Raw genomic sequence first — 25511 nt, 5'->3', positions numbered from 1 at the left:
CTTGGTTTTGCTTGATATCGCATAAATCCGCCAAGTCGATACATGTTACAAATAAACACTATTTGCCTAAAAAGCTTTTAACCGCTGTTTTTGCTTCACACTTTGTTTGAGCGGTTTTATATTTCATAAGCGTGAACTTTACCTGAGAACGGTAAGTATCGTTTTGAAATTACTACAATAAATAAATAAACTATAATAAGATTAGCTTTGGTTAGAGTTTTAGTACGGATCAACTTTGGAAATTATAAACGGGTGAAAAGGATAAGGCCACAGGTTTAAAATTGACGAAAAAGGTTAACAAACACGTTTTACATTTTTATTACTAACGCAATTTTAAAACCATAAGCATAAAAGACGTACTTTAACAACAACAAAAATATTTTTATAATTTTACGTTATATTATGTTATCTCCTACATAATTATTACTTTCATATTGCATAAAGATGTGCACCATAGCTTCCATCAAAAGTATTTACTGTTCCATGTTCTGATACAGATCTTGCAGTAGCCTCTTCCAATTGTTTTAAAGATGAACAACCATAGTTGTGAACCATAGTTGATAATGATACTGAAGCAAAGGAGATATGATTGCAAGTAAGATTGCTCCAACTAATTGAAATGTCTTAGTAATAGCTGCTAAAATGAATTCCTTTACCTAGCGGCTCAAATGACTTCATTTCATAATGAAGAATCTGATGGTTCTAAAAATGGACTGCGTTCCTGAGCAAAAATCAAGGTTTTCATCATATTTTGGATTAATTGAAACTATAAGACCCTTCTAAAAAACTGCCGATTCAAACCTACCACCTACCAAATACCAATCATCCAGGTTTTCATCACTAGTTCACTATTAAAAGATTCCATTTTACTATTAAATGCAAAAAATAAAGTTGTAAGTAATAAATTGAAATATAATAGAAAAAGATTGGGGTTCGTAATATTTTTTATCAAGAGTTAGCATCCGACGATGATCCAACATCTGACGATGCATATTGTCTGTTTTACTTTTGCATAAACAAAATCCATGAAGAGGAGCATGAGATTATATTTAAAAGCTATTGATCAGTCAGCTGGGTTACAGCTGGGATTGTAATAGAAATTTCATTAGGCCACATACAACAGTAGCCACATACAACTGTAGCAGAAATAGCCTGTGAAAGATTCACCGCGGAAACGAATCAAAATAGTTTGTATTTTCCATCCAGTCAATAAAAGCGAAGTTTTTCAAAAGTTTTTTTACAACTAAATATAACAAAATGAAATAAGTTTTTTCTTAGAATTCATTACGGTACGATGTTCGTAGGTCAAGCTTTAAAAAGTTCTCCTCATGTTACAATTGGACTCATTGTTTTTTCTTCCATAGGGAAGATGCGGGATGATGCCACCATCGTATGAAATTAAAACACGGTGAACTAAGTAAGTATTCCACTCTTTTATCTCACCATCAAAGTTCGAGTGGCAAGGTACTACATGTAAAACCCGCGGTCGAGCATGTTACTACTCTTAACGACCAGTACAATTTTTGTATTGGATTTAAGGATGGCGTTAAATTTTAACAAGAAAATAAAAAACAAATTGAAAAAAGGTGAACATCACTTAAAAAATGTTTTAGAGAGTTGAGTCATTTAGATTGTGATCCAACAGGTGTATCTACCATAATCGAAATCCAACTTTTGCTTCAGCTGTTTTCTTACATACTAAAAAAAAATGAACCTGAATAAAGAACATCAAAAGCACAAAACCCGAAAACACACCCAAATGGAAGTTGATTCAAAGCATTCTGCGGTTGAATCTATCAGCAGATTTGTTTACTCCTTCTGAGTTGATTACAATAATGAATACGGCAGGCAGCCCCCCTACTGTTACAGCTACTAAACACCTATGCACTAGAAAAGATGTATTTTATTCAATATTGCATAACATACCAGGATTTACCAAGTTCACTACAGGTTCGTGGACTTGGTAATCTATATGAGCCGAAGGCGATGGTCACCAAAACTCACGAACTTGTATTTTCTGAAATGTTTTTGCTCATAATTGTTATGTTTTATAAAATTTGTTCAGTTTTTGTAGTAAAAAAGAATATTTTTAACTTATTTTTTTCAATTGTTTATTTAGTTCTGAAAATTTTTTTAAAAATTTGTCAAACTAATAGCAGGCAGATATTTTTTTAAGTGCTTTCTCATTCACTGACACCTGCAATGTGTCATTATGATGCAAAAAAAAAAAAAGGTTTTTGATTCTTTTTGGTTTTATACCAATTTGATGACATTGATGAGTTGTAGTTGTGATTCATATTGATGACAGATGAGTTGTAGTTGTGATTCACAAATACAATTCATCCATCACAAACGTAAAATATACTTTGCATAATTTGTATTTGCTCCTAAAATTATTATCTTTTGGTAAGTTTTCTCAAAAATGGGACGAAAGAAATTCGCTTGAAGAACGCAACGTCATTATAAAATTGCATCAAAGTAATTAAAGTGAACTGAAAGTCGCTTGAATTGATTAAAACTGGAATTGAGAAACATCTTCATAAAACCAGCTCAGAACTCATCAAGATCGGGCCGGTCTTTTAGGATAAACGACCCTAATGGAAACGTCATCCTTTAAGAACCCTGAGTAATTCTGAAGATTTCTTTAACGTAAATTGTAGCAAACATGCACAAGCAATTCCATATGTTTTTGAAAATAAGCCGATTAAAGCTTATGCAGCTGAATAACACTCAAAGTAATGCAAAAGAGTTACAATCGTTTTGGAATAAAATAATTTGGTCAGATAAAGCAAATTCGAAATATTTTGATTGAAATGTCTGAGCGTGGCGCCAGGCCAAGTACGGTGCTGACGCCAAGAAATTTAACGACAGTAGTTAAATAAGAACGAAAAATGTGTCTAAAAATCTCTAAAATGGTTAAAAGTTGAAAACAGAATCCAATTTTGTTTTCCAGAATGATATGAGGTATAAAGAAATCGTTATCCCAAAAAGATAACTGTTTCTTAATACTTCGTACCCAACCCTTTGATATGCCTATGTTTTGCACCCAGCAAAATTGTAAATCTACATACCGAACATAAGATTGCTGGTTTATAATTTGGTATTTAGTGTATGTACAAATGACAGAAGGGATTTTTTTTAACTATTAGCGTACAAATAAATTGTGGGTTTTTTGCTAGAAAAAAAAAGTTCCTTCTAAACTCATCTTTTTTAAACTAAGCATGTCATACCCCATGTGATATTTCGACAATCGAAACCGTAACACAGCAACCTTTAGAGTTAGGGTATCTTATTGTTTCCACGCATATTTTTAATAATAATTTTTTTAAATAAAATTCGCAAAAATTTTAACTTTTGATTTTCTATTTACTTTAAACAACTTGTATTTTCTCTCTCTCTCTTTTTTTTTTTTTTCAATGAACGTTGATGACATGTGACGGTCTTGAACTTATAAGTCACCTTAAATTCTTTACCCTAACCTCGATTTTTAATCTCTCTGGAGATTTTAATCTCCATGGAGACTCCAGTTGTCGTAAAAAATGTCAATTTGGATTTGGCTGATTTTGTCTCAAGAAAAATAAAGTTATCTCTGCTAAATCTCATTTTTAATTCATAAAAATATATAAAGTAACTACGTTAGCAAGTGCTAGCATCTTGATTAACTATGAACCAGACCTAAGTTACCACAAACTTTTTTTGGAATATTTGTCCTTAAAGGTTCATAAGATTGATTTCATTTATGTTAACATATCTTCGTTTAAAATTTTCAATAAACTTCAAACTAGGTGGAAACCAGGTGGAAAAAAATCGTATATCTTCTTTTTAACAAAACCCTTAACTTTTTCCAACTTTCCAATTGCAAAAATAAACCAAAAAAAATAACCCAAAGAAGAATTAAAAACGCAATATTTCTGTTTCCAAGAATTCCTATTCTAATTAAAGATGTGTTATTACGTCACCTATGCGCCAAATTCAAACGAAGAAAGCTTGATAAGCCAGGGACAGCCATCCAGCCATTCAACAAAAACGCAGACGTCTGTATCCAATTCGTAAAGAACTTGAAAAAAACCAAAAATGAGTTTGTTTACTTTGCTTAGAAAAATTGGGTGTCTACGCTGGATTAGATCGTCTCTAGAAAACTTAAATTAATTCAAAATAACGCGGCTTGTTGACACGCAAAACTATAAAATATTTGACTTTAGCTTAACATTTCAATTTAGCTCAACTTCATTTTTGCGGTCAGCTTAACGACGAGTTTGTTCGATTCGTTGCACGAGAAACCTCTTAAAAATGGATTCCTCTTCAAAGGTATTGCATTATCGACCCGCAGAGTGCAAACAAAACTTTAAACTTGGCGAAAGCTTTAGCAGAAATATTTCCGGTGTTGTAAGCCCCCCTCCGCATTTTCCTGCGAGTATTTTTTTTGATGGCGATGACGACAGAGTAAAACGTCCAATGAACTCATTTTTACTGTGGTCAAAAATGACGCGAAAAAAGTATGCCAGAGAAAACCCCAACATGCATAATGCTGAAATCAGTAAACTTCTGGGCAAAATTTGGAATGAAATGAGTGAAATTGACAAACTTCCATTCGCTGAAGGTGCAGAGCGTTTACGAACTGTTCACATGCGTCATCACCCCAACTATCGTTACACTTCGAAGAAGCACAAAGAAATGAAAATCCGAGGGATGGTTTCTTCCGAAACCTTAGAAACTGTTGGCCTTAGAAACAATTTTTTTGACGTAAATAAGCTTGTAAACGGCGGCGTAAAAAACGGAGAAACAAAAAAGAACCGAGATTTAAAAAGTTTTGGTTATCTTCAAAGCGCATGCGCTGCGCACCAAAACAGCAATAAAACAAAACCTCTTGCCCACGAAAGTATCAACAATTTTTCGCGTGAGAAAAATCCAATGTATAGCAGAACTGAAATACCACTCGGAAAGGAATTAGTCTCTAGAATGACCAAGAGTAATTACACTAATAACGGTAGCAAGCAATTGACTTGCAAGGAGACTGCAACGTGTCATCATCGACCAAATTGGAAACAACCTTTGGAAAGTCAATCTAAAAAGAACAGTAGAAGCGGAACGAGTAAAATCTATCAAGAGGAAAGAAAAGAAGAGATTGTTGATTCTGATGACGAGCTGGCGATGTTCTTCCAAGAGCTTGCCGAAAAGCCTTTGCACATCTTGGACGAAACCAATCATTACCAAGCTGCCTGGTTACCTGGCTGCTTGGACGTCGCCGTTTAGAAACATTTTTGTTTCTTTCATAGGAAAAAATTATAAAATTTTTGCTAAAAAGATTATAAATAATAGAAATTATAAAAATTGAGTTTTTTTTAAAGCTAAAAAGTAGAAAATAAAAAAGTGTAAAACTTCGATTCTAAAAAAATTTTTATTTGTGCTTCAGTTTGTAGTTCATTAGGCCGGGTGAATAAAATTGAGCAATTGCTTTTACTTAGTAATTGGTCAGCTTTACGTGAATAAAAACTTCAACAACATTTCTTAAGTTTTTATTCACGTAAAATTGAGCAATTACTGAGTAAGTTGCTTTTCTTTACGTGAATAAAAATATAAGGAAAACTGCTGAAGTTTTTATTCACGTAAAGCTGATCAAAAACTGAGTAAAAGCAATTGCTCATTTTTATTCACTCGGCCTATTATTTTGGAAACCTATAATGAAACTTAATGATCTCAAAAAAAAAAAAAGAAGATCAAGATGATGATCATTTTCATGGTTATGTTGATGATTATGCTGATGATAATGTTTATGATAAAGTTGATGATTACGCCCATCATGGATGTATAAGAGATGGAGGTGCAACTTATTGTTTAACATCAAAGAGACCGCTGATTTCAGTGAACCATGCGAGTTTCCGACTAAATCTAAATTTTCCACCGTCAACAAAAAATCTATTGAAACGGCTGCCGACAGATTTGAAACTGCAATTCTTATCACATGGCATTAATTCAAACTTTTATGCTTTTGTTTAATAAAACTGTTCAGGATAAAGTAACTACTTCACGTGTTGACAAACTACTAAGCAAATTACACCCAATGATATATTATATATACTAGATGTCTAACTTCGATCCGAAAACTGAAGCCGTGCAAGCCATTTCTAATTCGGGCAAAAACATGCATTTTTAACTTTTATTTCGCTCATCGGATATAGTTTTTTCCCTTATTACAAATGGCGGATATAGCTTTTGCCCTTATTACAAATGGCGGATTCAATTTGTAAACAAAAAAAGCGGCTTAACTTTTCGTCCAATAAAATCCCACAAGTTAGACATCTAGTATATATAATATATTATTGATTACACCAAGCTATTAAAAATTGTCGGCACGAAAAGATTTTATAATTTTTTTAAGACAAACATTTGAAAATTAAGGAACTTTTTTCGTGTAAACAAAGTCAGTCAATGATAAAATAGACCTGTAAGGTTAATTTTAAAATGACTAAAAAAGTAAAGCGAAATATAAAAAAGTGTAAATAGGATTTATTCTTAAGATCTGGTTTCATTCAATTCCTTCATTTTTCAATCACTAGCCTTAATTTTGTGTATTTTTTTCGAAATCGCCATTCTTTTGCCTCGATTACTCTAGAAATTAAATACAAATTCCACAACGCATTATTTCTTTGTTGATGTATCTTTTAATGAGCTTTTTTGTAACTCATTAGTTAAAGCAAAACTTTTTAAAAAGTTGCTCAAACTTTAAGTTATCTTTCAAAATGCTGCGAGAAATGTCATGTTTTCGTTTTTTATAATTTATATGTTTCATTTGTCATAAAAAGCACGTAACAACCCATTTGTTTTTGTCAAATAAAATTTAATTTACATATAGCTGCTAAATCATATTATGTTAGTGTTAAATACTTAGTTGTTCTTGCAGTTTGCCATAAATTGGCTTTGATAAATTCTTTAAAACTGTGAGAAACTATTTTTTTCTTTATGGTATATATATATATATATATATATATATATATATATATATATATATATATATATATATATATATATATATATATATATATATATATATATATATATAACATAATATAATATAATATAATATAATATAATATAATATAATATAATATAATATAATATAATATAATATAATATAATATAATATAATATAATAAATCATAATATAATGATATTGGAATCCATTGTAGTAAGGGCTATAGTGTCTGATGCAAGAAACCTATATAAAAAATTCTATAACATTCATAAACAAGAAGACAATATAGTAGATGGAGTAGTTCACTGAACATGGAACCATTGTGCTCCAGGAAGTTACAAAACTAGTTGATATTTTGTATTATTTATTGTATCTCAAGTTGTACATGTACTAAAGAAGTCAAAATCTCAGTTTTTTTTTATCAACATCAGCGTTATTTCTTAAAATATTAAGAATGTCTATCTACGTAAAATCTAATTCCGAAACCCGCAGTGATATGTATATGTTTAACATCAGAAATATATACAGTTAAAGGATATTAAGAATATTAATATTATCATTATTAGTAAATTTATATATAAAAAAAGATGACGCTAATGAAGCTTTCACAACAAAAATAAAAAAAAAAAAACGAAATTTTTTGGCATAAAAAAATCTTTTTGATATCTTGAAAGTTTTTCATCCTGCAAACGAAATTTTATTAATGTATAGTTTTATATTCAGAATTTATCGTGTTTTTGTAACTTACTACAAAACGCATTTCTTTTTTTGTATTTCCAGACCCATAGTAAATTGATAACTTTTATTATTGTCATAAAAGTTTTTTTAATATCTTTATTATTCTTTTGTTTTTATTTTGTTAAATTGAAACGGTAAACTAAAGATTATGACAAACCGTTATGACGGAATACATTTCAAATTAATCCTTAATATGAAAGAAACCGCGGGCAATTAAGTGAATAAATAACGGAATACTTTCTTCGATGAATGTAAAAAACTGAATTATTCCGCGTTGCAACAGCGATTTAGAAGATCTATATCTGTTCCGCGATTGCATACAACAGCATTTAATTCATAGTAAGGTTGGGTTTTAACCACCTTTTTACCGGTAAATAATGACAGATAAACTCTAATAAAGTGCGTTAAATATAAAATAAAATTAAATACGTCATTAGAGAATTTTTAAGGTGATTTTTAATCATAACATTTTACCGAAGTGTGATTTTACACTAAGCAAATTTAAAGTGTTAAATAACGTTTAAGGCGATCTACTTGTTAGATGACGTTTAAAATGACCAGAAAAATTACAGACCAGATTTTGTTAAAAAAACAACTCATTGAGGGAAAAATGCACTAGATAATACATACTGAAAAAATGCATACTAAATATAATAAGGAATGGAGGGTGTTTTACCATAAAAAAATTCTAAAGCTGCGGCCCATCACAGTTATTCAACGTTAAGTACTTTTGATATACAATCTCTAAAATCCTAAATGAATGAACCCAAACAGATTACATGTCAGTAGGAGAGGGAATTATTCTTCAAATTACGGGAGACTTCACAGATCACTCTTCAATTTGCAGGAATCTTATTTGGTCTGGATAACGTTTACTCTGCATTGTAAAAAAAGCATTTACCAAATTTGACCAGAATCAAATTTTTATATTGACTATATTACACTTTGTGAGTTGTGCCCTCCATAAACCAGACAACGTCACCCAAACCATACGTCATAAACCATACGTCATCCAAACCAGACGTCATAAACCAAACGTCATCCAAAAAAAAAAGTTCAACAAGTTATTTCAAAGCTTCCTAAAAAAAGCTGTAATATTTAAAAATTATTCCAATTGTTATTTTTTTCATTATAAATGATAAACTATTAATTGATAAGTCAATAGTTGAATTTTAAACACGATTTGATGATAAATGCTAAACTATGAATTGATAAGTCAAAGGTTGGGGTGGGGGATAGGGTGGGGTAGTTTGGGTTTATTATTTTTTTCATGATAAATTTACTATTATACTATGTAAAGCGTAACTTTACATAGTAGTTACCCTGCAAGTTTTCCATTTCTTTAAAAAGAAAACTAAGAAAAATTTTTTTTCTTTTGCACTAAAAAAAGTGGGAGGAGGGGGGGTTCTTTTTTATTTTCAAGCTTTGCACGATAATTTCAATAAAAAAATAAAAAAATGTGCAAGTTTGTTGAATTTTTAATGTGTTTTCAATCTAAATTTATAAATTAATACTAAAAATATAAAATGCTCTACATGTTTTTTTTTTTATAAGCATATGAATCTTTTGAAAGAGGCTCGGGTATGCTTAAGCAAAAAGTTAAAAGAGGCTCAAAAATATGCTTAAGCTTAAGCATATTTCTAATAAAATATGCTTATTTCAATACTTTCTTAAAGTGTGCGCGTTACTAAAAGTTAATGGGTATAAGAAAAATAAAAATTTAACTTAAGCTCTGTATTTGCCTTGGTTTTAATGTAGCTGAATTAATGTTATAGTATAATAATAAAAAATAAAACATATATACTATATACAAATATTATCAATGAAATCAAAGATAGAACTTAGAAATAAAATAAACATTTTAAATATGGTGTTAAATAAACTACACATTAAAGTGAGAGAGAGAAAAAAAAGAGAGAAATAAAACACTTCAGAGCGACTCTTAAACTTTATGTTTTTATGTTTAAGTATTGAGGTTTAGGTTTTGCAACACAATGACTTCATTACTTCATAAAGTGGTTGCATTGCAAAACATAAACTTTGATTTTTGTTGTTTTTGTTGGTTTAAATTTAGAAATATATTTATTTCAAGTTTTTAATTAAATGAAATTTAAATTTTTAAAATAGTTCATCGAGGCTCAGGAATATGCTTACATATGCTTATTTTTTTTCCAAATCTGAGCCTCTATATGCTTATAAGCATTATGCTTATAAAAAAAAAAAAACATGTAATATAAAATATAAAAATACAAAAAATGATAAATTCTAAGTTCACTTTGCATTTTTAACCATAGGAAAATCTATTGATACATTTTTTCAGTTAGCAAGTTATTAAGAACAGATTCAATTTAAAAAAAACGTTTCAATCTCGATAAGTCAGTTGCATGGTGAAAGTAATCTTCCAAAAATCGTTATCTTATATTGTTATAAACCTTATCGTCACCAACTATCAAATGTTGATCAGGCTCTATTGTCTAGGTAAATATAGATTAGTACATAGATAGCATATAGGTAATATATAGATTAGTATATAGATAGCATATAGGTAATATATAGATTAGTATATAGATAGCATATAGGTAATATATAGATTAGTATATAGATAGCATATAGGTAATATATAGATTAGTATATAGATAGCATATAGGTAATATATAGATTAGTATATAGATAGCATATAGGTAATATATAGATTAGTATATAGATAGCATATAGGTAATATATAGATTAGTATATAGATAGCATATAGGTAATATATAGATTAGTATATAGGTAGCATCATCTTCATCTTAGCAGAACAAAAAAAAAAATTTAGCATTAAACTTAATCAAAAAAAAAAAAAAAATCAAAACTTTGCAAAATCTTTTTAAAAAGTTGCAAAAATTTTTGAAAATCCATCCAAAAGATTTGATAATTTTGAGTAATATTATTTTATGCGTGCGAAATTAATATTTAAAAAAATCTTGAAATCTTCATGAACACCAGCACACAAATTTCAGCATGACCCCCATCTACCTCTGCGAGAGAGAAAAATAAAACTGGTATTGATTAAGCTTATTACCCGTGAATAATTTCTCAAAATAATTTTTCACTGCCAACGCGTTTCACTTGAGCTGACGTTGGTAACATTTAAAATTTTCCTTAGTTGATGTTAGAAAAATTGTAACTTTAAACCTTTAAAATTAAAATCGGAAAATGAAAATGATGTTGAGACAGTTTCTGTATGGATGGGAAAGCCAAGACAGTCCTGGGTGACAAAACGGAACTTCTATCCAATTCTTTCCAAGGCTGCCTTTGCTATCCTGAGCATTCCTGCTAGTTCAGTATCCTCCGAGCACTTGTTCAGCACTGCTAGCCTGACAGTCACAAAGGGAAGAAATCGCATGGATCCTCTGAAGGCTGAAAAGCTGCTTTTCATCAAAAGCAACTACTCTCAGTTAGACAGAAAAATGCTGCTCAAATTCTGCTCAGAAACCATAAGCTCTTCTTCAATTCCAAATGAGGAGCCGAATGATGACATCTAGGAAGTCTTTGTTGATGCAATTAACGTTATGGACATGTATGACATTGAAGAATACAAAGAATTTGTCAATAAATGGTTTTTTAAGCATTCGTTCAAGTTTCTTTCAACTTATTTCATGCTAAGAATCTCTGTAAAAATAGTACATCTTCAAATTTTAAATGTTTATTTTGTTATCAGTGTTAGGTAAAAAATCAAAGGTGAAAAGGCTATATTTGCCAGTATTTTATTTCTATGATGACTAAGGCAACTCATGCGCTTAGAAAGTTAACTTTTAGTACCAAAACTGCATCTATTTTCAAACCATTTAACCTGTTTGATTTAGCCATATTGTTTGATTAACTTTGGACTCAGTTTAAATAAGCTTGATTCAATATCTTTTTTAAATTTTAGTTTATAAATTTCACAGACTCTTCCAAAAATGCTAAAATTACCGCAAGCAATAGCTCGTTGCAAATTTCTGCAGATTTTAAAAATCTTTTAAAAAGTTTCGGGACCCGAACGGTGATAAAGTTAAAAACCAAACGGGTTTGGGTTTTCGGGTATTAAAAATTTCAATACTCGAACGGGTAACGTTAATATATCGGTTTGGTTCCTTAGCTGTCGGTGCTCGTTTATCCGTTTGATCAATGTTTCGGGTTTTCGGGTGTTTAACGGGTCTATACAAAACGGGTTCGGAATCCGAAAAATTTTTTGAAAATACCCGTTCAGCGGCCGAACGGGACCCAATTACATTCCCAATTACAAACAACAGTTTTTTTTTAATAAAAATTATTTTCTCCACATAACTTTGCATTTTTATTTATTTTTTTTTATTCAATACTTTTTTAAATATCCATTATTATTTTTATGATGTATAAATTTAGGAGAAAAATATATAAGCACTGAGTTCATCGATCCAAAGCTAAAAAGCTAAAAAGTTATTTTTCTAAAATATTCGTTTTTGTGGCTTGTCATTGTTTCACAATAAACCCTTCAATTGTATAAGCTAAAAATTCATTCTGCGCTCAAACGATTAAAACACCAATTTGGTAAAAAAAATCATCACTATTGCACACTAAATTAAAAACAAGTTATCTAAACTTAAAAAAAATCTCTTAATAAAAATTTCTGTTCATTACGGTAATAGTTTCAACCAAAATTTAGACAGAATCGAATAAGTAGAAGTTGCCGAAACAGAGTTTTCGGTTCAAAGTAACGATTTAAGCCGAAACCGATATCGAAAGTTTTCGTTCACTAATGAGAAATCCATGGTGACACTGGAAACAAAATAAAAATTTATCTCTATTGGTTTGTAAGTTTTACCCAATAACTTATTTACAACAACTCACAATATTTTCAAAAAGTGAAGTCGTTAAGCAAAAATTTTGCGTAAAAAAAAAATCGCCAGTTGGTTTTCCGGTTTTTCTTGAATAATAAAGAAAAAAAAAGAAGTACAAATTTTATTTCAGTGTTTTAAAATAAAACAGTTGCAAAATTCCTTTTAAAAAAATTTTGGTGATACCGCATTTCGTGGTGTGACCACATACCTTCTATAATTTTGTTGCAACTTCTGAAACTGTTTCGCAATAGTGTTGTTTAACTAAATCCGTTATTTTATCTTATAAAAGATATAAATTTTTAAATAAATACAAGTTTCTCACGCCAAAAAACGCGAAGTGCTTCATTTATTTGAAGACCGAAGTTTACACTTTTTTCGTTATAGCTACAGCTAATACCTGTATTTATAGGCAGTGCTTACAAATTAAAAAAGGTAACGTTTTTTCAACAGTTATTTGTCCTTCTTCGAGACCCTGATTTTCATCCAAGCAAACTTTTTATTTCATTTTTCCACGTGTAATAAAGTCAACCGCAAGTTGATAAAACGTCATAATAATTGAAAAATGAATGGGAGCATAATGCTGATTTTTACAAAAAGCTTCCGAGTCCATTTCCTTTATCTAAGTAGACTAGGGTTCGACCAATCGTCTACAGAGTGCAATGTTTTTTTACCACTCCTAGTAAACATTGTAATTTTTTTCACAGACAGCGTGCAACTTAAAAAAATACACAGTTCTAAGGACTGTAACAATTTGAATTCGGTTTTAAAAATGAAGTTTTAAATTTTGCTTAGACGAAAAAAGAATTCCTTAAAATGGCAAACATAAAATTTCTTTCTTTTTAATATTTAAGTTAAGAACTGGTAAAAAACTTTAATAGTAAAATGGAGTAAAATGCGTAAGTTTAAGAGATAAATTTGAATCAAAATTAAATGCCATCATTTAGAAATGTTATTCAAAATTATTGGTGACAAACGAGATCTCGTTTTTTTCTTCTCATTCATACGAAATTAAATTTTGAAAAAACGAAAAATAAAAGTTGAGAAAAAATTTCTAAAACTCTACAACTTTTTTTTGTTATTTTTTATCGATTAAATTTAAGTAAATTAAAAATTTTACTGGACTCATTTGTTCATTTTATTTTATAAAATGAACAAATGAGTTAACTTTTTGTATTTGGAGAGACTAAAAAAGAAGCTGCACTTTACATTTATTTTCGCAAACAAAATAAGACGCAGCTCGGCAGATCTAATTCAAGAATATAAAATCGTGTTTAAAATTCTTTATAACTTTTTCGATAAGTTAAAATTATCTATGTTAACATGAAAAACTTACATACATCTAAGAATGTGCATTTATGTAAAACTGATTTTAAAAAAATAATTTTTTTTCTTACAACACCAATAATTAAAACAAAACAAAAGAACCACAGATTGTAGCACCGTTCCCCCTCCCCCGCCTCCCCCACAACTCACTCTAGACAAGGGTTGCCAGATGTAGATTAGTGTATGCAAGACATGCTAGAAAAAGATTAAGGGAAGGGGGACTCCTCACTGCCCTCTCTTAACAATTTCTTTGTTTAAATACATATTCTTCAGAATTCGGGATTTCTGGTAACCCTATTCCAGACCAAACTGATTTTGCAATTAAAAAAAATTCAAATAATGAAACTGTACTATAACACAAAACCAGAAAATTAATTTGACATTCGTCATAACTTCGTTTTTTTGGAAGAAAATTAAAGAGAAAAAAAATCTAATATCAACACATCACCATTTTAAAAAAAAAATCAGAGAAATATAAATATTTTTTTTTTTAATCATATTTTTATAAAAAATAACTAAGAGAATTTCAAAATGAAATTAAACTGAACACAACAACAAAAACTCTACTTTATATAACTTAGGAAACGCAACAAAAATATGTAAAACTACGTTACATACAAAAATAGGACACACAAAAACACAAAATCTATAAAACAGTATTAAAGAACACCTTTGAACAAGATAAAAATGCAGAACATTATTTTGAAACTTTGATCGTGTACATTTTTTGTGCAACATCATGAACATAATCAATACCAGGCCTCTGATCAGGTTCAGGATTAATACAAACATCAACCAAATTTCGCAAATCATCTGAGTAATATTCTGAAGGAAGGGGTGGGTAGTCACATTGTTCTATCTTTTTGCACAAAGAGTATAAATTCATCTTGTCACCATAGAAAGGAGATTGAAGTGCTGCCATTTCAAATAGCAGACAACCAAGAGACCAGATATCTGACCGAAAGTTATAGCCAGTTTCATGAATCCGCTCTGGTGACATGTAATAAGGAGTCCCTACAAAAATGAAAATAATTCTAAATACATTTCAGAAAAAATTGCATGATGTCATCTTTAAAAAAAGTTGAGAAAGTAATCGTAAGAAAATGTGATCCTAAGAAATAGTGATCATGAAAAATAGTGGTAAGAAGATTAACTATTGTGTAATAGAAAACTAAAAATAAATGTAAAAATTACTAACCAACAAGTGAATGAGCTGCAATTGTTTGAGAACTAAAGTATCTCCCTAACCCAAGATCCCCAAGCTTCACAACACCTGTGGCAGTGATAAACACATTGGCAGGTTTTATATCTCGATGCATTATTCTACGAGAGTGCATATGTTGCAATGCTGCTGTGATTTGCACAAAGTATTTCCAAATTGTCTTTTCTGGAATCAGACGTTTTTGTTTTTTAAAATGCTTAATCATTTTTGACAAGTCTCCAGCATCTGCAAGTTCTAATACAATATTTAACTCATTATTCTCAACAAATGAAGCCAGATATTTAATTACATTTGGATGATTCAATGATTTAAGAAGCTGAATTTCCTTCAGACAATCATTGCGAGCTTTTATATCCATCATTTCAAATATCTGTACTTTTTTTAATGCTACTATACCATTATCAATTAAACAACGAGCACGGAAAACCTCTGAGAATTGACCTTTACCAATCCGTTTCTGTATTTCAAAGTTACTTAAGCAACTGTATTTACTTTCATCAACTCCATCAGTATCCATTGTTGCTGATGTGGAAGGTGATATGGGAGACTTAGGTGTCAGTGGAGTGGTGGAGCGAACAGATTGCTTAGATGAGTTTTGTTTTTTCTCCTGTTCTTCGTTCTCTGATTTTAAATCTGCCTTGACATTTGGTACCTACATAAAGAACCTTTGTTATACTTTAACTCAAGAATTTTTAGTTTGTAAAACCTAATGACACTAACTTTAAAAAATCTCTGCAAATATTTTCTATAACTAAACCATTAACATTAAAATCAACATAAAAAAATTCCTTTTTATGTGGAACTTTTATAAAATGTTCTTCCACCTTTAATCACACATTTTATCGTATTTCACATCCTTCAATTCTCAAAACACTTCTCATTCTTAAAAACAACTTTCCATTTTACAAAAGTAAACAAAAAGAATGTAAAAAGGCAACAAAAATGTAAACAAAGAAACAAAAACTTATGAATTAAAGATTTTACATGGCAACAAAATAGTAGCTGAGTACACATCAGTATTTACTTTTGAAATAAGAGAAAGGTATTAAAATTGAATTTGATTTTCATTTTAAGAACTTTTTTTTAAAACATGAACTATTTTTTCAGAAAAAGATTTAAGAAGATTTTTAATAAGCTAAAGTGCTGACTCAAATAACAACAAAAAGTGACTTTAACATTATGTAATAATACTAAATAAAAATAAATACTAAAAGGAAAAAAATTTAAAAAAAATATGAAAGAGAGAAAAACAAATTTAAACAGTTTTTAAATACCTTGCTTTCTTTAGACATTTTCTGTAAAAATTTCAATTCACAAATTCATAAAAATTTCTTATTAAAAAGAGGATAGCTTTTGACACAGTTTCTTTGCCATAAATTATTCATAGAGTAATAAATTATAGATTTCAACAAGCAGGTTATTCATCATTCAAATTTCACTGACTATTTAATATGTTAAAACCAGAATAGAGATATGTTCAAAGAGGTATGTTCAAAAGGATAATCAATTATTTTCACTTTTTAATACTTAAACTAAAGAATCAATCGATTTTGTTTTTAATGGAGTTTCCATTGCAGAAAAAATTTAGACATTAATTTGAGCAGCCTACCTGTTTCAGAAAAATGTGACTTCTTGAATTTTGTTCTAAACTAATATTTTAATTATTTATGAAACTCTCATGCTAATAAATTAAAAAAAAAAAAAAAAAAAAAAAAAAAAAAAAAAAAAAAGAATGTTATTACAATATAAAATAACTCTTACATTTGTGTAAAACTTAATACTCAATGAAATCCTTAAAATGCAAACCCATCTCATTAATTATGTTAAAGGTGCAAACAAATTTGATTTTAGTAATAATAACAAAATAGAATAAATATATAATTTGTAAATACGCATGCATATTGTTTCTTTTGAAAATGTTAATAATTCTAATGCACATTTATTTACATTTATATATTTATATTCACACACATGTATAAAAATACACACAAAGAATAAAAATTTTATTTTAGAGGATAACAAATGCTTAAGTAAAAAAAACTCTATCATATGAGAAATTAATAATTCTTTTCATCCTATAAATATTTCTTTACATCAAACAACCTTCTGTAAATATTTAAATAGAAATATGTTTATCAGAAAATCTGCTAAAAATTAACTTAATTGGTTTGCCCTGAACAGTAATAGAGCACAGATTGTACTGGATACTAGGATGACATAGGATACTAGGATGAGATTAGGATGACACTGGATGTTTAAGAGTAGTAAGAGTTAGAATCAATTTGAATCTTGAGATAAAAGTTCCATTTTTTTCTCAATTGAAATCAAAGCATTTAAATTTTAGAAAGAAAAATAGCAGTTATATCATGTAATAATTAAATAGATAAACATACTTTATAATTGTTATTATAACATTTTCCAACTACCCAATAAGTAGCTTTACAACAATAACAAAAATATTAATTGCAATAAGTGGTATACGCATAACCAATCGAACTGAACGAATCAAATTTAGTATCTGATTTTTTACACTTGGCTCATTATTGAATTCTACCATTTGACTATTGCCCCAACCAATTTTTGATAAAAAACGTTCTTCATTTAATATAGCCATAGCATTAACCACAAGCAGTATTGCCTCAAGAAGACTATAAAATCCAAAAGCCATTTCTTATTCTTCTAAAAAAAGAAAAAGTTGTAGATACTTTAACTTATGCATGCATGCATGTATGCATGTATGTATGTATGTATGTATGTATGTATGTATGTATGTATGTATGTATGTATGTATGTATGTATGTATGTATGTATGTATGTATGTATGTATGTATGTATGTATGTATGTGTGTATGTATGTATGTATGTATGTATGTATGTATGTATGTATGTATGTATATATGTATATATGTATGTATGTATGTATGTATGTATGTATGTATGTATGTATGTATGTATGTATGTATGTATGTATGTATGTATGTATGTATGTATGTATGTATGTATGCATGCACGTGTGTATATATGTATTTGCTTATGACGATGTGCCTGTATATATATATTTGATATGATATACGTATGTATATGATATATATGCATATGATGGTTTAATTATAAGATATATACATGTTTATGATATATATATATATATATATATATATATATATATATATATATATATATATATATATATATATATATATATATATATATATATATATATATACACTATGGAATACGCAAAACCAAGCAAGCTTAATGAAAATTAAGGAACATGAGATCCTGTTGTGAACATTTACGCGCATCTCTAAGCAATATCTCAAGGAAAAAAGGTGTTATGAAACTTAAAGTTCTTTCTTTTTCTGTTGACCTCCTCCCCACCCTCCTCATTTTATTTTAAAAACAAGACAAATTTAAGCAATAATTTGAAAATCAGCATCGGATTCGGGTTTTTCCATTTTTAATTCGGGTGGATATAAATTGGAAAAAACCATACCCGGTACATTGATGTTAAAAATTATAATCAATAAGTAGTGGTGTACAGTGGTCTAGTTCATAACGTTTTTCAAATTATGTGTACAGTGGTCTAGTTCATAACGCCATATTAAAATACTTAAAGCCTCGTTACGTAAGTTGCTCTTTACTCTCGAACTCTATTAATATTTTATATTTATTTTACTTATATATTTATTTTTTATCATAGTGAAAACTATTAAAAAATTTGTGTAATGATTTTATAATATTCAATATGTCTGTAGTTGATCAGCGTTAACTTATGGCTGTTTACATTTGTTTTAGTTATATGTAATAAACTAAAAGTCGTAAATATTATTGTATATTATTCGAATAATATAATTCGTTATCATTCTAAATGTTTGATTGATTTATTAAAAATGCAGATGGTTACAGGTATTAAAATTCTGTTTTTTTGTAGCTTTATGTAAACTTAAGATAAAAAGAAAAGAAACCCAGAATGCCCTTCACGGTTTAGGGGTCGTCCATTACTTCGCGAGCTGAGGGGGAAGGAGGGATTCACGTTTTGTGATTTGTTACGAGGAGAAGGGGACAAGGGGAGAAGGAGACAAGGGGAGAAGGGGACAAGGGGGAAGGAGAATAACCAACTTCTGTGAAAAAACAACTTTTTAAATAACTTGATTTTTTATGATGTTGGTTGTATCATCTGCGAATTTATATTTTTTTAAGATGAGCATATCATTTTTTAAAATGAGCTTAAAGTTGGCGACAAGTCGTTCGAAACATTTTTTAACGCTCAAGGCTAAGTTTACTTACTACTTTAAGCGTAAAATACAAAAAAAATGTGCATAGTCAGCATCGTTGTTTGGCTCGATTTTTAACAAACTTCTGCATCAAAACATCAAAACATTAAGGCATCAAGACATCAAGACATCAAGACATCAAAACATCAAAACATCAAAACATCAAAAACATCAAGACATTGTGCAAAAATCCTATTCGGATAAAGTCAAACTTATTTCTATAAAAAATTTTTTATTAATAAATATGAATATTAAATTGTCACACTAAAAACTGTTCTTTTAAAAGCAAAAAGAGTTCTATTTTAACAAAAATCAGAAAACACAATTTACAGTAACAAATCAAAATTTATTTTTATTTTTAAATTTTTATTTAACTGAATATATTTTTCTGGAAAAAAAATAATAATAATTAATTTTAGAAAATAGACAAACAAAATAAAAGGTAATAAAAATGATAAAAACTTTTAAACAAATAAAAAAAATGTATTTAAAGTTTTATAGGTAACTTTTATGTCTTTATCAAGCCAACTCCAAAGATTTTCAATGCAATTTAGATCTGGGCTATTTGGTGGTCAAGTTAGACGCTCACTATTTTTACTTTCGAACCATTCAGAGACAATTTTAGCCCTGTAACATGGTGCATTGTCTTGCTTGAAAATGAACGGATAGCTTTGCTCAAGTGCATCAATTGACGTTAACAAGTTGTTATTTAAAATATCGACGAAATAAATAGAGTCGAGTCGACCATCAAATAATTTAAACCTACCGAGACCATAATATGTTATGCAGCACCATATTCCAACCGACCCGCTACCTTGTTTTGTTCTTTGAACGATACAATCGAGATTATCTTTTTTTGAAGGCTGCCTGCGAATCATAATTTGCTTTTTTCGGTTATCAACCTGATTAAAAGGTGATCATCATTGGGTGTCGTCAAAAGCGGTCTTCCAGAACGATGGCGATCAACGTAAGATTTCGTCTCTTTGAATCTTTTGATGATTGTTAACACCGAACTATGTGATTGCTTTATTATTCTTCTAATTTCACAAGCGGATTTACCTTCCTGGTGAAAATGTACCACTTTTACACGATCTTCATAGGTAATAGCTTTTCTGCTCATTTTTTCAAAAGAAAAGAATTTTTTTTTGTTTGAAATTAAATACTTTTAATGGTTTTTTGGTAATGACTCAGGTCATTAATAGAATATTTAAACAAAGAAGGTAAAAATAAATTAAAAAAGATGTTTCCGCCGCATTTAGCACAAAAAATTCTTTGTGGTTCTTAACTTTTTCACAAAAAAAATATTAAAAAAAAATTAACACATAATATTTAATCCTTATTTTTACAGGTTCTTTTAATTAATTTTCAAAAAAAAAAAATCTTCTTTTTTCTCATGCTCTATTTAATGTTTGAAAATAAAGACAATTTTATTATCTTTAGAATAAAAATTAATTAAATTTATTTGAAAAAAATATTTTTTTTTACTTAATGGTTCTTAACTTTTTCACAATACTGTATTTTAAAAGACTGATTTAAAAGCCGGTTATTTTTTGCTACCATTTTTTACAAACCGAAAAGGCAAACGCAGATGCTTTGGAGTTAGGGGTTAACATTCCGGGCGAGTTTGATCGCGTTTGATCCGAAATTCCGAAATTCGTCGGAATCGGAATTTAGAAGAAACTTCCAGAGAAACTGAAATTTCGGTGAAAAAATAACAAAATTCTTATATTTAAATTTTGTGTATATATATATATACATAAATACATCATTACAAGCAAATACATACATACATACATACATACATACATACATACATACATACATACATACATACATACATACATACATACATACATACATACATACATACATACATACATACATACATACATACATACATACATACATACATACATACATACATACATACATACATACATACATACATACATACATACATACATACATACATACATACCCTCTGTTGTTTGCTGATTAAAACATTGGTGCCTCGATAGGCTCTATATGAAAGTTTTTATCCTCGTTTATTTATTCTTTTTTCTTCCAAAATTAATGATTTATTTACAAAATGGAAAAAGGTAGTTGTATGAAGAATGATTTGACAGATACGTCATAGCTTGTAATCGCGAAAAGTCGAAGCAAAGATGCCTAATAGAGATGAAATCATGTAGAATGAAATAAAGAAATGAATAATTTTTTTTCCTTTTCATCCAAAGCAATGAAAATTTAAGACGATTTGTTATCAGTGCCCACATCGAAGACCAAAAATAAAATCAGTGCAGCAAAAAATAAAAGCTCAACGTGTGAAGCTAAAAATTTTAAAGTCGAAGGGAAGCCTTAAAAAAGTGATTTTACACCAACAGATTGAAAGACTTTTTGTATAAGTAGAGGTCGTCCGCGACCCGAAGTGAAAACCATTTGTGATATTTGCTCTTTATGGGTTGGCATCTCTTAAAAAAAAGAAGACTAGCTGATATCTGAGATAATTTTTCGCTCAAGTCACTGAACATTTTTATGCTTCAGACAATACAAACTTGTAGATAATACAAATTTGTAGATAAAATAATTTTATATGTCGATGGCTTCGCTCAACAGCTGTGTTTGCAAATAGGCTAACTGAAGCTAAATCTAATGAGTGTAGGCTAAAAAAGGGGGAAAAATAGGTACCGAAAATACTTGAATATATATTTTTTTGGTTGCTATTAGCAGCACTAGCTTAATGAGTTGTTACCTTTATTGGCGCACAACCCCCTCCCTAAAACTAATTTTTCCTCTAAAATTAAATCCCGTAGTGGCATTTGAATTTAGTATCTATTGCGTATTGCGAAGTAGTTATCATTTCTCATACGCAATTGATTACACAATTGAATACGTAATTGGCTTTAATTATGAAGTAAAATTTCAAATTTCATTTTTTTCAAAACATCAAAAAGACGACATTTTGATATTTTACATACTCTTATTTGTCATTTTACAGCTCGACTTTCAATAAAATTGAAGCGAATCATTCAATACCAGAACGAGCACAATTCATGAAGGCAACCTGCAAAAATTCAATCACTATAACGTTACATACTCACGGCATAATGGTAGAAGATTCTGTACACAAACCATTCAGCGTCTTAAAGAGAGGTTGGTTCAGATTAAGTCCATATGAAGTAATTTTTCCTTAAACAGGATGACAAGGCCTGGGTTTCGCTAAAACGGTCTATTTGTTGAGCTGGTCGTCTTTCTTATTATACATAGTGATAACAGAACGTCATCAGTGGAAGCTTATACTAACTGCAAATAAAAAAACATTCCGGAAAATCCTCTATAAAAAGTTTTAAATTGGGTTGTTTTATTTTCTTCTTAAACCAGCTTTATAAATGCTTTGTTAGTTTAATATTTTCATTAAAAAGCTGCGTAAAGTAGCTAAAGATTGTTAATGAAAAGGTATCCAGAATCATTTTTGTTATATTTAAGATTTTTTTGTGGAGATTTTTAGAAGATCTAAAAAGTTTAGATTCATAGATTTTGGTCAAAAAGCAAAAAGCGAATTACGAAGTGGTAGATAATATTAACAATTGGTCCAGAATCAGTAACAGCATGGAGTTGATAATTTCCGAAAGTTGCATCAAAAGGACACCACAAGCATTTGAAATGACAGATGGGATCTTAAGTCATTTATAGTTCCAGAAGATCATAAAAATATACGGAGCGCAATAACAGTCTTATATATCTCCAAGTAATAGCTGATCCAAGGTTAAGATATCGTGAACCAAAATCTTTGACAGAAATCATGAAAAGTGTTTCTAAATGTTTTTTCAAATACAGTTACAAACATTCTAAAGAAAATGTTATGATAATTATGAAAATTATGAAAATTATGCAGCCGTTATAAAACCAATAATGGTGACCAGTGATTAGGGTCTTTTAAAGTATTACAAGTAATTTTAAGTGATGAAAGTAACTGCAAGGCGGCTGTGGGAGTGGCGGTATTTAGGGCTGCTTTACTTATAACTTAGCAGGTTTATATGATAGTAATAGTTAAAATCATCAAAGAAATATAAAGTAATAACAAAAAAGAAATACAAAGTAATAACAAAAAGAAATAGGTCAATATCTTCTTTAGTTTTTAGTTTATAGTGCTTTAAAAAAACTTAAAAAAAAAAAAAAGAAAAATTTGTAATACCTATTTTTAAACCCCTCTTATTGCAGAATTAAAACATCAAAAATTTTACTTCCAATGTAAAAGATCTTCTCTCAATTATAACTTTATATTGTTTATAAACAAAATTTGTTTATAAGCTTTTTATTGTTTATAAGAAGCTTATAAGCAGGAACGCTACAGTTAAACAAAAAATTAACAGCAAATGTTTTATCACACTATACTGACCAACAAAAGAAAAAAAACTGTTGGTTTCCTGTGTATTTTTTTTTTTTTTTTTTCTCAATTTGACGAGTATTTGACAAGTATTTCTGAAATATGGCAACAATTCTTCTCTAACAGCTCTTATTTTTTTTACAGCTAACTACCTTCAATTACTATTATTACTTTGATTTTCGTTTTTTGTTGGACACTAGAATATTTTTTCTTGTTGTTTCGTTAAGAAGATATTGTGTGCTAAATCCAGATTGTTTTTATTATATTTGTGGTGATTATGTATTTTAAAAAAATCCAAAATTGTCGGACTTCGTTAAAACTGCGTATTATCTATAATTAAAAATAAAATTGTGAAATCAGAACAAACTATAGGTTTCTCATATTTCATGACTGAAATGAATTGTATCTTTACGGTTATGGTCAAGTGGAAAAAGGGTGCAATAAATTTCTTAACCCTCATGATTTAGCGATAACGTCGAAACCACCATGACGACTGCCGCTTGTTCGTTGTGAAAATAAACGGAATTAACCCTGAAACTCGATGTAAGTGATCACATCCTAACTTATCTTCTACTCAAAGACCTCAATTAAAATCGCAAGAGGAACAACTTAGCACATCTAAATCCTCTGGTGGTCCAAATCTTAGTGAACATGAACGAAATACGTCAAGTGAAGACTTTGATCCAGACTAAAAACATAGCCTTTCAGAACCTCAACCAATCAAAAAATAAATAAATCACTCAGTAAGTGCTCTGAACTTACCCAAAAAAAGTTTCTGAAATTTTAGAAGAAAAAAATTCGTTTACTCCGGGAACCAACATCACTTTTTATCCCGAGAAAAAAATCTGATGCAGTATTTTTCTCAAGAGAAGCATTTAATCTTTTGTAATAATGTTGGTGGCATTTTGCAACAAATAGGTTTAAAAGACTATCAACCAAGTAATTGGCATCTTTTTACAGACAGCTGCAAATGCAGTTTTAAGCGTGTTTTGTTTCATACCGGTAACAAGTATGGATCCATACCTATTGCACATTCAAAAACTTTAAAGAAGAATGCAAAGATGTTTCTATGGTTATGGAAAAAGTTAATTACCAAGACCATAACTGGGTCATTTGTGTTGATTTGAAAATGGTAGACTTTCTCCAGGTCAATAAAGATGGTACACAAACTTAAATTGGAATTAATACCAATTCTATTTCTTTAATATTTTCAAAACGGATCTTAACATACGCACTGAGTTTAAGTTTTTCATTTAGGGATGTTTATAATTATTTAAAATTGTGTTAAAAATTGTAATACTTCACAAAACAAACTAATAATATAATAATAAAAGTAAAAAAATAATAAAATAATAATAGGGAAAAATACTTAAAAGCATAAAAATAATAAGCAAAAACTTGAAATGATTAATCGCAGACTTGAAATGATTAATCGCAGACTTGAAATGATTAATCCCAGACCAGTTGATAATTTAACTGCTCTAATAATAGGTTTATGTTTAAACTAACCATAGGACAACCAACAATTTCAAGCAAGGTTAGAATACGAATTTAACAGTAAGAAACCCCCTCCCCCTCCCCCTATTATTTATTTAACCGAACCGTTGTAGCCGTATTTGAAGAGTTGTGATCTTAACCGAAAATTGATTTCAAATAAAACAAATATATATGATAATGTTTGACTATTGAAATTTTTTAATGTTATGCTTTTATTTTTCTTACGAATTCCCGGGGAGCATGACTCAAGTAAGAA

At 29.3% G+C, this 25511-nt stretch overlaps 3 protein-coding genes and 2 long non-coding RNA genes across 7 annotated transcripts; 3 read left to right on the top strand and 2 right to left on the bottom strand.

The window, feature by feature from the left end:
- Nucleotides 1–2091, top strand: LOC149882494 (uncharacterized). The gene is made up of 2 exons (XR_016456527.1): nt 1–151; nt 1365–2091. It is a non-coding gene; the product is annotated as an uncharacterized LOC149882494 (long non-coding RNA).
- Nucleotides 2092–4193: 2102 nt separating this feature from the next.
- Nucleotides 4194–5412, top strand: LOC145192998 (uncharacterized). The gene has a single exon (XM_090100648.1). It carries the CDS (start codon nt 4291–4293, stop codon nt 5251–5253), a length of 963 nt encoding a protein of 320 aa, XP_089956774.1. The 5' UTR covers nt 4194–4290; the 3' UTR covers nt 5254–5412.
- An 8410-nt stretch (nt 5413–13822) lies between these two features.
- On the bottom strand, nt 13823–16522 carry LOC145192995 (serine/threonine-protein kinase Nek7-like). The gene is made up of 3 exons (XM_080070368.2): nt 16372–16522; nt 15074–15749; nt 13823–14889 (listed from the first exon to the last, which is right to left on the bottom strand). The coding sequence occupies exons 1-3, from the start codon at nt 16387–16389 to the stop codon at nt 14573–14575; spliced, it is 1011 nt and encodes a 336-aa protein (XP_079926494.2). The 5' UTR covers nt 16390–16522; the 3' UTR covers nt 13823–14572.
- On the top strand, nt 16051–22718 carry LOC149882493 (uncharacterized). Of its 3 annotated transcripts, none has more exons than XR_016456523.1 (3): nt 16051–16139; nt 19926–20471; nt 22370–22718. It is a non-coding gene; the product is annotated as an uncharacterized LOC149882493 (long non-coding RNA). The 3 variants fall into 3 exon arrangements; XR_016456524.1 differs by lacking the exon at nt 16051–16139 and adding an exon at nt 16552–16582; XR_016456522.1 differs by lacking the exon at nt 16051–16139 and adding an exon at nt 18369–18722.
- Nucleotides 17520–17765, bottom strand: LOC145193018 (immediate early response 3-interacting protein 1-like). The gene has a single exon (XM_080070401.2). The coding sequence runs from the start codon at nt 17763–17765 to the stop codon at nt 17520–17522; it is 246 nt and encodes an 81-aa protein (XP_079926527.2).
- Nucleotides 22719–25511: the final 2793 nt, after the last annotated feature.

This window comes from Hydra viridissima, unplaced genomic scaffold, assembly GCF_058129835.1.
Source record: "Hydra viridissima isolate aposymbiotic clone 2 unplaced genomic scaffold, HvirCarnegie_v1 scaffold_10, whole genome shotgun sequence".
NCBI lineage: Eukaryota > Metazoa > Cnidaria > Hydrozoa > Anthoathecata > Hydridae > Hydra > Hydra viridissima.
The sequence above is the reverse complement of the archived record's forward strand: the minus strand, read 5'-3'. Positions and strand labels throughout refer to the sequence as shown.

Excerpts from the sequence above, each read along its gene's own strand:
- LOC145192998 (XM_090100648.1), top strand. The coding sequence starts at position 4,291 with ATGGATTCCTCTTCAAAGGTATTGCATTATCGACCCGCAGAGTGCAAA.
- LOC145192995 (XM_080070368.2), bottom strand. Across the intron at positions 14,890-15,073 it reads TGCAGCTCATTCACTTGTTG|GGACTCCTTATTACATGTCA; the intron begins GTTAGTAATTTT and ends TCATTTTTGTAG.
- LOC145193018 (XM_080070401.2), bottom strand. The coding sequence starts at position 17,765 with ATGGCTTTTGGATTTTATAGTCTTCTTGAGGCAATACTGCTTGTGGTT.